We start from the raw sequence: 13260 nt of genomic DNA, 5'->3' as shown, positions 1-13260 counted from the left end.
TTTTCACAGATCCCCTCCCTAGTGTCCCCTGTTCTCTCCCAAATAGGGCTTGAGGCCAAACCTCAGCCCTGCCCAGATGAGGAGAGGCCAGGTTCAAGGAGTTCCCAAGACAGAATTCTTTTCCCAGAGTCCTTTGCTCTCTGGAGTGTGGTCTTCCTCCCTCTCCCGTGACCTCAGCTCCTGGATTTGGCTGCAGACATCTGGGCAGGAGGTGAGATCAAATTCTCCCTGCAGGCCTGTCCCTTTGAACCAAAAGCCCTGGAAACCCCCACTCCGGACCTCCTTACACACCCTCCCGCCAGCCCCCCACACAGGTGGGCGCTGCTGGGAAGGGTTCTCACAGTGCATTACCTCCGAACAGGGGAGGAGGAAGAGCAATGTCACACTATCCCGCTTGTAGTCAATAATTCATGAGTTTCAGACTGAGGGGCACCAGGCAGAGAGTCAGTTTTCTCCAGATATGGGGAATATTAGACTTAAGCTCTCTTATCTCAATGGGATGTGCTGAGTACTGCATCTCAGTTGAGGAATATACTATAAATCTTGTATGTTGTTTTACCACTTGCTACCCAAACACCCCCTTTTTTTAGCTGATCAACTGACCTATGCATATACTAAATAAATCTTTAGCAAGTATAAATTCTGTCAAAGAGCAATCCCGAAAACTGAATTTCCCAGGTCTGCACCCTCTCTCCTCTCACTGAAGGGACTGACGTAGGGTTGACAAACTGGTCATTTCACCAACACTTTTCCCAACCCACCTATCTGCTCTCATCATCTTAAGAAAAAGACGAACACTCCCACATACAAAGAAAAGAGCAAAATCCTGTGTCAGGACAAAGGAGTATCCGTTAAGTTAAATAAGCTTAGCTTTACAAACTTACTACAGTTTCTTTGTTTTCCTCACTTTACCTTGAACTAGAGAATGCTTTGCCATGGGTCAGTGCTACTTCTCAGTCTGGCTTTGAGAGGCCAAACCGATGCAGACACTGCACTTGGGTATGCCAGGGCCTTTCTCCATAAGCCATCCAGATGTATGAATTCTCCCAGGAACCTGGGAGGGAGATCATTTCAGCCCACTTGGCAGAAGGGGAGGCTAAAGTCTTGGACACAGAATTTACAGCTGGAGAGGACCTTAATCATCGACTCCAGCATCTTCGGTTTACAGATGAAGAGTCTGGCCTGTAGCAGCAGTAATAATTACTTTATAGTGGCAATAATGACTATGTTTAGTAATTATAGTTTATAAAGTGCTTTTACATTCAGCGAATATTTGTTGAACTAGGATGGAGGCTAAGACCTGGGGACTTGGTAATTGTGGAGAAATGAGTGCCCCTGAGTCCTAGTTTCTACCACTGGTTCTAAGCCCTGTCCAGCTAGGATCTCCATCCTTGCACGCTGGTTACCACGGTGATCAGAGTCTTCCCTCCAGGCCTGTCAGGACGAAGGAGATTTTGAACTAGAGCGAAGGGCAGTGCCAGGATGGCCCAGCTGCTCCCCATCACATCTCTCTCCCAGGCTCCTCCATCCTCACCCCTCCCCACGCAGTGACTTCGCGGGGAGCACAGGTCTCACCTCCATGGGCAATCTCAGTTTGCCCTCTTATGGACTGTCACATACTTAGACCTTTTCGGAGAAGGTGGTCCATTCTGACGTTCCAGGAAGCAAAAGCAACCAACTCAAAGTTGCCTTTCCCCACCGCCGCCCCTGGATAATAACGTGAACAAGCAGATACGGAAGGAGGGCTGCGCAAGAAAGTCTGCGGGTTCCTGCAGCGGGGCTAGCCCTGCAGGAAATCTGGACGAACAGCAGTCCCACAACCACCAGAGCCCAGCGAAGGGGCTGAGGGGCGCGGCGGCCGCGAGCCGGCAGGGGGCGCCCGCAACCACAGCCTGCTCCCGGTACAAGGGGTCGGTGCAGAGCGGGAGGAGCCTTGCAGCCCAAGGGCGGGCCCGGAGCCGGGAGCCCAGTACATCATTGGAGGCGGTCTGCCACTCGCACCTCCCGTGGGGTGGTACTAAACCCTGCAATGTCATGTATAAGGTGGGGCTGCTGCTGGGCATCTGTGTCCGGTTGTGGAAGTCAATACGGATGGCCAGCTCCAAGGTGGCGCGCCGGGACCCGCTCTCGAATAAGGTGGCCCTAGTTACGGCCTCCACCGACGGGTGAGTGCCCAGGCCGGAGTCTTTGAGACCCCCGCTGTCTGGAAACAGGTGTCCTTTGCCTCCCGGGGCCATGTCCTCAAGCCTCACGCAGCCAGGAAGTAAGGAACCACGTGGTTGGCCTGGGGGTGGCCCCCACCACCGAATATCCCGGCACTGCTACCTGTGGCTCCGCTGCCTGTGGCTCGACTGCGCCGGCTCAGTACCGCCCCCATTAACCCAAAATCTCCGTGCTCTGGGCCGTCCGGATCAACTGGCCCCACTTTCAGTCTAGGAAAAGAATACACCAGAAATTAAAGGCAGCCCCGATTCCAAAATTATTCCACTGCCTCCATTGATTATGGAAATGTTACAGACACCCTATCTGGACCTAGAACCACGTCCCTTATCTAGACGGGACAAAAAAGATTCATGTATCCAGATTTTTGTTTGACTTGAGTACATTTGGCCTCCCTTGCACAGCCTGTCTCTCACCAACCGTTCTTGTCTGTGCTGCACATTCCCACTGGACTTTGCTAGACACCAGCTGTACACAAATCTAGAATACAAATGTACTCGAAATGCTAATGGCTAACAATTGCAAAATGTATAACCCTTCGTCCCAGGAAAGTAATGTAAAAATTTACATTTTTAATCACAGACCCACCCTTTCATATGCAGCCCAAAACATAACTAATGATAGAATTTTGAGATGATGCAGAATAGCAAGAAAGTTATCTGGAGCAGGGCTCTTTTGAGTGAGACCCTCCAATCATGGAAGTGGATGCTGCTACACCCCTAGCTCATTTCTTTCCCCTCAGTCCCTACAGCACATGGGGCCTGTCATCCATGGGGGGCCTGCAGAAGGTGATGTCATTTTCTGGGGACCTAATCTGAGGGCCAAAACCATAAGAAAATTAAGTAAATGAATGCCCAAAAGGAGAGCTAGAATTCACAGGGGCAGTCTAACTCTGGGGCCCATGCTCTCAACCTCTTCCTGGTACTTGGCCTTGACAGTCCATATCTCTCTCTGCCCATAGGATTGGTTTGGCCATCGCCAGGCGTCTGGCCCAAGATGGGGCCCATGTGGTGATCAGCAGCCGGAAGCAGCAGAATGTGGACCGGACAGTGGCAGCATTGCAGGGGGAGGGACTGAGTGTGACAGGCACCGTGTGCCACGTGGGGAAGGCTGAGGACCGGGAGCGGCTGGTGGCCATGGTGAGCAGCAAGGGTATGGGCACAGAGCCAGGAAGTGGCAGAAGGGCACCAGCCTGAGCCTTCTTCCCTGCTTTCCCGGGCAACACCAGTGTGGTCCAAGCCAGCACTATCAACTGAAACATAACAGTGTGCTCTGCAAACCCACGCTAGTCCATCCGCACACTTTTATTGTGAGCCTTTCTGTTCTGTCTCCAAGACCCATCCCATTCTGGTCAGAGAATCAGTGCTTCAACCCTGCATCAGCCCTTAGAGGCACCCCCAAAAAACAGCGGGTCCTCGTTCTCCAGTAGTTCCCAGTCTAATTGGGCAGATGAGAAAGGTAGATACAATCACAAAACAGATGTTCCCACCTGTGAGATCATCAGCAATCCATGCCCTGCCCCTCAGTGTAGAGGCAGTCTCTAGGAACCTGCAGGAGGCAGCCAACATGTTTCGGCCACCTACTGTGTGCCATTCACTGTGTTCAGAAGCTTACACAGGTTATCTCCAAACCCGATAACAACCCAAACAAGGCAAGGACCATTCTCCCTGCTCACATTCTTCTCAGAAAGGTGGGGCCATATCTCAAGGTCCCACAGCCAGTAAGAAAGGAGCTGGGAGTCAACCCAGACCTGCCAAGCTACCAGGCATTTCCCCATTATCGTCAGGTCAGGCCTAGGATGCCCATTTGGACTTTACTCTCAAAGACAGTGTCTAAGCCAGCATCAGAGTTGGTACCTGGCCCCAGCTTTCCAGCTACACAAGAAAACATGAATATCTGGCTAATGAGCACCCCCTTCTCTCAGGCTCAGGGTCTTACTTACTCTTTGTTCCCTGGAGTGGAAAGGAGAATCTACCGAGGAACGAGAAGTGCAGGAATGTGCTCTTGAAAGGCTGGCAGCAATAATGTGGGTAATCTTAGAAGAGGGGGCTGTTAAACAACGGTGGGTGGCATAAGGTTATCCGTATTTAACGAGGCATTTGGGAATGCTCAAATGGGCATTAGAGAGGGCCGAATATAGGTCCAAGAAAGTCACCTTGTCTGGCACAGGCTGCTGGACAGAGCCTGAGATTCGGGACCTTGAACCCGAGGGTGAAGGGAGCTATCTGGGATCCTGGGCCAATTAGTGACTAGTCATTCGAAATGTATATAGCAACTTAATGTCAAAATCCTGCCAGGAAATCCACCTCTCACCCTATGTGTCCTGCAGCCCTTGCCCAGTGGTGGGGCTTGAGCAAGACCTTGAGGAGTAGGTGGGGTAGAAAGGTGGAATAGGACAGGATTCCAGGTGACCCCACAAAGTGAGCAGACAGCCAAGAGGGGACTGAGGCGAAGAGGGGAGCACTGTCAGCCTCTAGCAGAGAGCCTAGGCTCAGGGGTGCTGGTGTAATGGGCTGGTGGGAAGGAGAGGGCACGGGGGCCTCCATAGTCTCCTGAAGGAGAGTGGACGTCCTTATAGGAAATAAGAGGCCATGCGAGATTTTGAGCAAGATGAACATGGGTATAAAAGACAGAATCTGGCACTGGCAGGAAAGATGTTTTGGAGTAGAGAAAGCTCTCAGCCAGGGACATCAGCGAGGAAGTTGCTGTCATTCAGGTCTAGGGCAATGGTGGTGGGGCCAGAATGGATATGCCCTAAGACGTTTAGTGGGAATCAACCAAGATATTTTGTCTAACCTGGTGTCAAGTAGTGGATGGGAAACTGGAGGGAGGAGTCAAAATGACCCTCAGGACAAGGTCAGGATGGAGAACAGCAGGCCGCTTGTTCGCAGTTTAAGATGTGTTCTGTCTGTTGCTTGCCATCACACTGCAGTGAGGAAGGCCACCACCCCCAGGGTAGTCACCACCCAGTGGCCACCCAGTCTGCACCTTGAAGCTTCTCAAAAGTGTGGTGAGTGGAAACCAGATCAGCCACTTCTCCACTTAATTATGCTTTTTCTTAAAAACGGACTTATCAGAACACAGAGCAAACAGCACTTAACCACTTTTGTGTAGTGATGGCACAATTTAGAGAAAGACTTAGAAGGCACCAGCTGGGTAGTCAAAGAACCTTTCTCATTCATCTTCTGTGGTTCTCTGTCCCCCAAAACCCAGCCTCCTCCCCTCTTTGTGCTGGTAGGCCTGGAAGGAGAGGGGGTTGAGATGCACAGCAGAAATGAAAAAGTGTTCCAGGTGAATCTGGTGCAATGCCCCACCTTCTCCCCACGCTCAAACGGACGCGCACAGGGCACAACACTCATCACTTTCTAACGTGTTCTGCGCTTTCCTCGTCCCAAGGCCAGACTTCGGCAGAGCCAAGTGACTGGGGCTTTGTGCCAGGACACCAAAATTTAAAGAGCACAAGAAAGTATTGAAACTGATTTTAAAAGATTATGCAATTTCAAATTTTCGCAAAATATACATGTTGACAGCTCAGGCGCTCCTTCAGCGGTATAGAAACATCTGAGCTTTGCACCTGGTTAGCAAGAATAATTAGTTAAAATGGAAGCTAGCAGATGGTGCACGTTGTTAATGACACGCCTCCCAAGCCAAATCCTGAAGCACAAAGTTGACTGAGGGCCCATTTACTGCTGCTTGCCCCAGGCATCAAGATCACCAGTTCTGGGCCAATGCGAACTCTGGTTTCAGGGTAGTGTATTGTTGGCAGATTCTCTCCGACCACTCATTAATCTGCGCATGACTGCCACCACCTCCTCACAACTTATTAAGGAAGTGAGGTGTTATCTTTCTTGGTTTTCCCAGTTTCAGTCTCAGCTCTGCCTTGAATCTTCTACGCCTCCAAGCCAAAAGAAAGATGGGACGAGGGGGTGGTGCTATAACCAAGTGTGGACCTGCTTTAAGCCCAGACTGCTGTGCTTCCCATCAGACTGATTTCAGGCCTGCCACCACCAGCTGGCTTTGTGCCCTGAGCAAATCCTGTTGCCTCTCTGGGAGACCAAAGGCCTCCTGTTCCTGGCTGTTCCTAATATGTCATTCCTGAGCTATAAGGCCTTGAGAAATTCACTTCCCTGGACCTCAGTGTCATCACCTTAACTATGAGGACATGGGGCTAGATGACCTAGGAGCCTCCCCACCCCCGCCCATGGTAACTGTCTTTGGTCTAAACCAGTTTCTCTGTTCCAGTAGGCATGGGCTGGTTGAGTTTAAAATAATGGTAACAGTAAGCACTTGGAGAAATGGGGCTGGACCCAGTGTGAAAAGAGGAAGGGTCTAGAAATAGATTTTGAGGCGACAGCAAGGCCGTGAGAACAGAGGAGCTCCCCAAAGAGAAAGCGTAAAGAGTAAAGGGTTAGCGACAGCCTTAAAAGAAATGTGGGCAAGGAGAAAAGATGCCCCCAAAATTAGACAACTGTAAGTGTTCAGCAGCCAAGGTTAGGGCAGCTTTGGAGAAAAACGTTTCAAGAAACAGAGATGTCATTTCGCCAGCATTTTGTTCCTAACAAAGAATTTTTTTTTAAAGATTTTATTTATTTATCTTTAGAGGGGAAGGGAAGGAGAGAAGGAGAGAAATATCAATGTATGGTTGCTTCTCATGAGTCCCCTGCTGGGAACTGGCCTGCAACCCAGGCATGTGCCCTGACTGGGAATCGACCCACGATCGTCTGGTTCGCAGGCCCGCACTCAATCCACTGAGCCACACCAGCCAGGGCCTAACAAAGAATTCTTTATCAGCATCGATAAATGCACCTCCCCCACTGACCCGATGCCCCCATTCAGACCCGACTCTTTCCAGGCTGTGAAGCTTCTCGGAGGCATCGACATCCTGGTCTCCAACGCTGCTGTCAACCCTTTCTTTGGAAACCTAATGGATGTCACTGAGGAGGTGTGGGACAAGGTAAGAGGGGATTTATGCAGCAGGGGGCCTGGGGAAACAGCAAAAACTCAGTCTGCTTTTAGAATGTGTTTGTCAAGTGCAATGTAAAAGTGAAGGATCCTTGCAATTTGCCGGTGCACCTGGTAAAGGCCTGGTCGGGGGTGGCTTCCTCTCTCCCTGCCCATCTCCTCCATTGCTGCTTCTCCCAGTGTTGTCTGCTTCCATGTGCTCCTTGCTGACTGCCTTCTTCCCTGTACCCTCACCGTCACTCTGCCCTCAACCGGGCTCATCCAGGCTCTTCTCCCCAGTTAATTTCCAGCAGACGTGGCAGCTCATCCGCCGACAACTAATACACTTAAATTTGCACACCACCCGTCCCTTTTTTCAGCTGCCAAAAAATAGTATTTCTCATTAGTTGGAAAACTCTAATTGCTGCTAGCTAAGTGAAATAGCAATTCTGGTGAAATGACCTGTTTATAATATGTTCCACACACCTACGTTTTTTTAAATTATAAAGCTTTGATTAAATTATTTGTCTTTGTTTATTAAGGTTAATATTCCCTGATGGTTTGGAAAGGTTAGGTGTTTTGGGAATTGCCCATGGTTTTGTTTTTTTTCTGATGTCATCAGTAATATCTCGACTCTGAAGTTCAGAGCCCTGAAGTATCACATTTTCTCAGCGTTTCACAGAGACAGAGACCGAAGCGCCAAGTGCTCCGCAGGGAGTTAGTGCCTGGTTGATATTCTTTAAAGTAGACAAACATCATCTGTCGTGAGCAATCTGAATGGAGCCCACAGGAAAACAATTTTAAACCAAGTGATTTTTCTGTTTAGTTTGCATTTTTAAAAAGTATCATAGTACATCAAATCTAAATGCCGGCATTAATTCTTGATTGAACCTTGGATTTTTAACATAAGGGCACTTGGGGGACAGTTGGGGAAACTCTATCGTGGACAGCACCTTAGGTAAAAACCGTCATTCTCGGCGGTAAATTTCCCAGTCCTGTCACCATGGACTGTGGCCTGTAAGGGAACATTCGTAAGTATTTAGGGTCAGAGCCTTATGACGCCTGCAATTCAGCCTTCAGTGCCTCAGGGAAGCTGTAAAAACACACAGACAGGCACAAGGGGCAAATGGGAACAGTTGCGGAATCTAGGAAAGGATATTCATCGTACTTCTATTTCCACTTTTCTGTAAGACTAAAGATTTTCAAAAAGAAGTTTGCCTGGGGGGCATGGGGAGGGACCATCCAGCAGCGCCTAGAGCAGCTTAAACAGGGTCATGAGCTCTCTATCGATTGTGGATGTGGGGCTTTGATTCCAGCCTGTGCCCCAGCTTCCCGCAAAAGTGCCTCCTCGTGACCCCACTTTCCAACAGATGTCCGCCCAGCAGTCCGTCCTGCAGGGCCAAGAGCAGCTCAGTCCCTGGACTCAGGAGCCAGGGGAGTGCTGGAACGGTCCAAGGGGCAGGGGGCAGGCCACATTTTCCCTGAGAAGCACAGCCCACACCCTGGCAGGTCCCAGGAGACCAACCTAATTCCAGACTCTCTAGTCAGAGGAAACACAGAAAATCCAGCTCAAATCCAAAGTAGCCCTGAGAGTTTAGGTCCATTCTAGGCCAAATCATTCAAGTACATGGCTTGCTAGGAAACGAGATGAAGCAGGCTCCATTCTTCCTCGCCCAAACCTAATTTTTCATTCTCTAGCTGAATAAGCTGGTGAAATGCACTTCTCCCTGAGCTTGGCTTCACTGACAAGGTCCTGGGAAGTCATCTCTAAGATCTCTGCCAGCCCTAACAAGAGATCTCAGGGACCCTATTATGACTCCTCATTCTCCTGCCCTCTCGAGCTCTCTTCCCTCAGGCCGTTTCCCCTTCCTCTCTCCATTTCAGATTCTGGACATTAATGTGAAGGCCACAGCCCTGATGACAAAGGCAGTGGTGCCGGAGATGGAGAAACGAGGGTACAGAGAATGAGAGGGAGTCTGGGTGCGACGGGCTGGGTGTGGTCTGAGGGCCGGGTGGCTCTGTGGGAAATGGGACATTCTCTTCTTTTTCTAGAGGCGGCTCAATAGTGATTGTGACCTCCATAGCAGCCTACACTCCATTGCCTGTAAGAACCCATTCTTTGCTACTTCCTTCCCTTCCCCCATCCTGCACCTTTCTACCCTTCCTGTCATATTAGAAAATTCGTGTCCCAGCCCTGGCTCGTGTAGTTCACTGGATTGAACTCAGGCCTGCGAACCAGAAGATCACGGTTCGATTCCCAGGCAGGGCACATGCCTGGGTTGCAGGCCAGTTCCCAGCAGGGGACTCACGAGAGGCAACCATACATTGATATTTCTCTCCTTCTCTCCTTCCCTTCCCCTCTAAAGATAAATGAATAAAATCTTTAAAAAAAAAGAAAAGAAAAAAAGAAAATTCCTGTCCCCTTTTGGAATCACACCACCAAGTCCCTTCCCATAAACAGATGCCTTGCCCCAACCTAGGGGAGGTTTAGCCACAAGACAGTTTTCTACCGGGAACCCTCCCTTACAGGAGACACCCAGTTATCCGCTGCCCTTTATGTCTTCCAATCAGAACCAAGAAAGAACCTGAAACAAAGAAACTAACCCATTTTCTTCTTTCCCCAGGGCCTGGGCCCTTACAATGTTAGTAAAACAGCCTTGGTGGGCCTGACCAAGAACCTGGCCATAGAGCTGGCCCAAAGGAACATTAGGGTAAATGCCCTGGCGCCCGGACTCATCAAGACTAACTTCAGCCAAGTGGTGAGGAGGGAGAATCCCGCATCCTGCTAGGGAACCCTAGTGCCTGGGTCCTGAGCTCCCGACCACTCCTGCCGACCTCCCCGGGCTTTTCTCTAGTCCCCCTCCATGCCAGCCACCTGTCCAGACCAGACCCGCTCCTTTCTTTTTATTGACAGATTGTTTGATTTTACAGAGAGAAACATCGATTTGTTGTTCCACTTATTTATGCCTTCACTAGTTGCTTCTTGTAGGTGCCTGGCAGGGGATCAAACCCTCAACCTTGGTGTAGCGGGACAATGCTCTAACCAATTGAGCTACCCAGCCAGGGCGACCTGCTCCTTTCTTGAGGAGTGCAGTAGAGACTGAGAGATTCAGACTCTGTTCACACCAGTCCATATCTCCATAAGGATGGAAACTGGAAAGACTCAGGGAAATGCCTCACTAGAACCTGAAAAGAATGAAAGGCCATGGGGAAAGCCGGCGGGGGGGGGGGTGGCGGGGGGCGGGCTAGGAAGGACTAGGAAGTGAAAGAGGGCGTCTCTCCACCCTTCCTCTCAAGTGATGTGAGAGCGGACAGTTTCTCCCCTCTCTGTCCCTCCCTTTCTTCTTCTTTCACATAAAGAAATTCCCTTTTCCTGCAGTTGTGGATGGACAAGGCGAAGGAGGAGAACATAAAAGAAGCCCTGCGGATAAGAAGGTGAGGCTGTCACAGAGTTAAGAAGGGTAAAGATGGAAAGGTCTGGTCCCTCTCCCAGCGCACATCTCGAGTCTCTTGGTCCCACGTACGGCAGGGGCGTGCTCTCCTCTGCCTCAAACACACACTTCGCAAGCCCATGAACACTGCATCAGTAGAGTGGGGGGCGGGGTGAGAGCAGGTACCCAGGTTTCAGCAAAGAGAGCTCTGGGAGAGGCCCTGACTCCTCTCCGCAGCTGGCTGTTTGCTTACCCCTCTAGGCACCCCTAGCTCCCAGGGACCAAAACCAAAACATGTTTCTTTAGTTCTCTTTGAATAAAGAATCATGTTTTCAAAGCTCAGGTTGATGACCCTGCAATCCAAACAAAAGGAATGAAGATCTTTCACTGAGCCCCAAGACTCCCTTTGCCTAAGAAAACCAGCCCCTTCCCCAAGGGGCAGGATGAACTGGTCAGGTACTTTCATCTGTCTCCCTTTCCTCTAAGTTCCCTGCCTCTCTCCAACTTCTGCCTTCTGGGAAGTCACTTGGCTTTAACTTCCCCATTCATCATTCAAGGGCTACTTGTGCAAACAAGGCCTGCTTAAGGATGGAGGCCCCTCCAACGCTCCCAAAGCCCTTCCGGCAGGCTCAGCTGCAGGCCCAGCTCACAACTCACCAATTAGTCAGGGTATTGTCATCTTAGAGGCCCATCTTTGGTGGGGCAGGGTGTTGAGCCTTCCTGATGAGTACAATGTGCAGCTGGGATGAAGAACCACTAATCCAAGCCTTCTAGGTCTGAGATGCCCACTCAGCCCCAACTCTAGGGCATTTTACGGCAGTTATGTTACAGTGTTCCCAGCTATGCAATCACTGATACAAACACTGAGAATTAGCACATTCTCACAAAACGAACCTGACTCTAAGGGACAAAAATAGATTCCTGAAAAAGCTGTCTGTGAATCGAAGCTGTGCAAACGGAATCATTTTAAACAAACCACTTACTGTCACGGACTCCCCGACGCTTGACTAGCATGCACACGTGTGAAACAAATTCTTTGAAGTATGAGCTAGCTACTCACCAGTTTATCTGTGTAACTTTGGATTTTGGTGTCCTGAGTTCCCTAAAGCAGTGGTCCCCAACCTTTCTTGCCCCAGTACTGGTTTCTCTTGTAAAAGACGGGGTCGGGGTGGGATATGGAGGTGGAGCTCAGGCAAGCTTTGCTCTCCGGCCCAGTTCTTAGCAAACTGCAGACTGGTACTGGGGGTTGGGGGCCCCTGCTCTAAAGAACTAAGTGTCTCTATATCATTTGAATATAATTTATAGTGTTTTTTGCAGAGTATGATATTTGTGTTTATACTTAGTTATAATGGCTTATTATCATGATACCCCTATTTGATGGACTCGTACACTGGTCCTGAAAAATCATCTGATACTTTCTGATTAAGCAAACTTCATTCTCTGTGGGCCAGGCCTGACCTCTTTGACTTTTACTCCCTCCCTTGTTTGCCCTATACTCCAGGCTAGGCAAGCCAGAGGACTGTGCAGGTATTGTGTCTTTCCTGTGCTCCGAAGATGCCAGCTACATCACTGGGGAAACAGTGGTAGTGGGCGGAGGGGCTCCATCCCACCTCTGAGTACCTGGAGAGAGCCCACAAGGACAGAGATCAGGCTCCAACTTCTGGTCCAGTTCCTGCATTCATGGACTGGCCTTTCCCACCTTTGCCTATCATACTGCTCACCTTACACCCTCCCCCCACCCCTCCCCCAAATCAGTTCTGCCCTGTGACAAGATCCAGCCTTCCCTGCTGTCAGGGTTTGGTCTTGAGGATTCCTGCCATTGCCCTAGCCTTAAATAAAGACTTTCCCTGAGGACACAAGACAGGCCGGCTGAGCTTACCTTGACAAGGACCAACTGATTATATATATATATATATAATATTATAATTATATATAATATATAATATAGTATAGTACTATATAATTATATATTATATATAATATAGTAATATATATATATATATATATATCCCCTTCCCCACCCCACCCCGGCCCCCCCACTGAGAAATTTGAGGGAGATGGAAGAGAAGGAGCCTGGAGTAGGAGGGAGCGAGAAGATTGGAACTTAACAATCTGCAAATGAGGTACAAATAAAATGCAGACGATCATGGTGGTTTTAAATCAATGTGTTCATTTTTTTTTTAGTTCGGGGTACACAGGTGTGGTAGCTGAGCAGAGAGCCTAAGTCTGAGAGGACCGGATGTCTGGGTCCCTCTAATCCTCCTCCCCTGTCTCCAGGATCTGAGCCTAATGCTCAGGGCTGGAGGCATCTGCAGAGCTACCAGCCGGAAGGAGGCGGCAGGGGAACTCCCAGGTGCTACATCCGCAGGGATGGTGCCAAGGGCGCCACAGGAATCCCCAAGGCTGGGTGAGCAGGGAAGGAAGGACACACTCCCCCAGATTTGGCCAAATCCTCACCCTGGAACCCGAGTTCCCTCGCAGGTTAGCGAGGGCGTGATGGACCGGCCCAAACAAACAGAAAAAGGGACAAGCCGTGCAAGGATGACCTGGGGTTCCCAGACCCACAAACAAAAGAAATTGGTTTTGCTCAGGGTGCCCTAGCACGACGTTCCCAGCTTGGGAGTTGGCCCGGGCTCAAGGTAACACGCACAGGACGGCGCACGCGGGA

General features: G+C 50.0%; 1 protein-coding gene across 5 annotated transcripts; it reads left to right on the top strand.

The window, feature by feature from the left end:
• Window positions 1-1997: 1997 nt before the first annotated feature.
• On the top strand, window positions 1998-12739 carry LOC118980798 (dehydrogenase/reductase SDR family member 4). 5 transcript variants are annotated; one of them, XM_037037447.1, is made up of 8 exons: window positions 2000-2165; window positions 3182-3359; window positions 7073-7174; window positions 9046-9116; window positions 9214-9265; window positions 9786-9920; window positions 10522-10596; window positions 12094-12739. In XM_037037447.1, exons 1-8 carry the CDS (start codon window positions 2035-2037, stop codon window positions 12358-12360), a joined length of 1011 nt encoding a protein of 336 aa, XP_036893342.1. In that variant the 5' UTR covers window positions 2000-2034; the 3' UTR covers window positions 12361-12739. The 5 variants fall into 5 exon arrangements, with proteins under 5 accessions (XP_036893344.1, XP_036893347.1, XP_036893342.1 ...); XM_037037451.1 differs by having other exon boundaries at window positions 10541-10596; window positions 12094-12305; XM_037037449.1 differs by lacking the exon at window positions 7073-7174 and having other exon boundaries at window positions 1998-2165.
• Window positions 12740-13260: the final 521 nt, after the last annotated feature.

This window comes from Sturnira hondurensis, unplaced genomic scaffold (genome assembly GCF_014824575.4).
Source record: "Sturnira hondurensis isolate 20B ecotype Veracruz unplaced genomic scaffold, ASM1482457v3 Scaffold0023357, whole genome shotgun sequence".
Taxonomy (NCBI): domain Eukaryota; kingdom Metazoa; phylum Chordata; class Mammalia; order Chiroptera; family Phyllostomidae; genus Sturnira; species Sturnira hondurensis.
The sequence above is the reverse complement of the archived record's forward strand: the minus strand, read 5'-3'. Positions and strand labels throughout refer to the sequence as shown.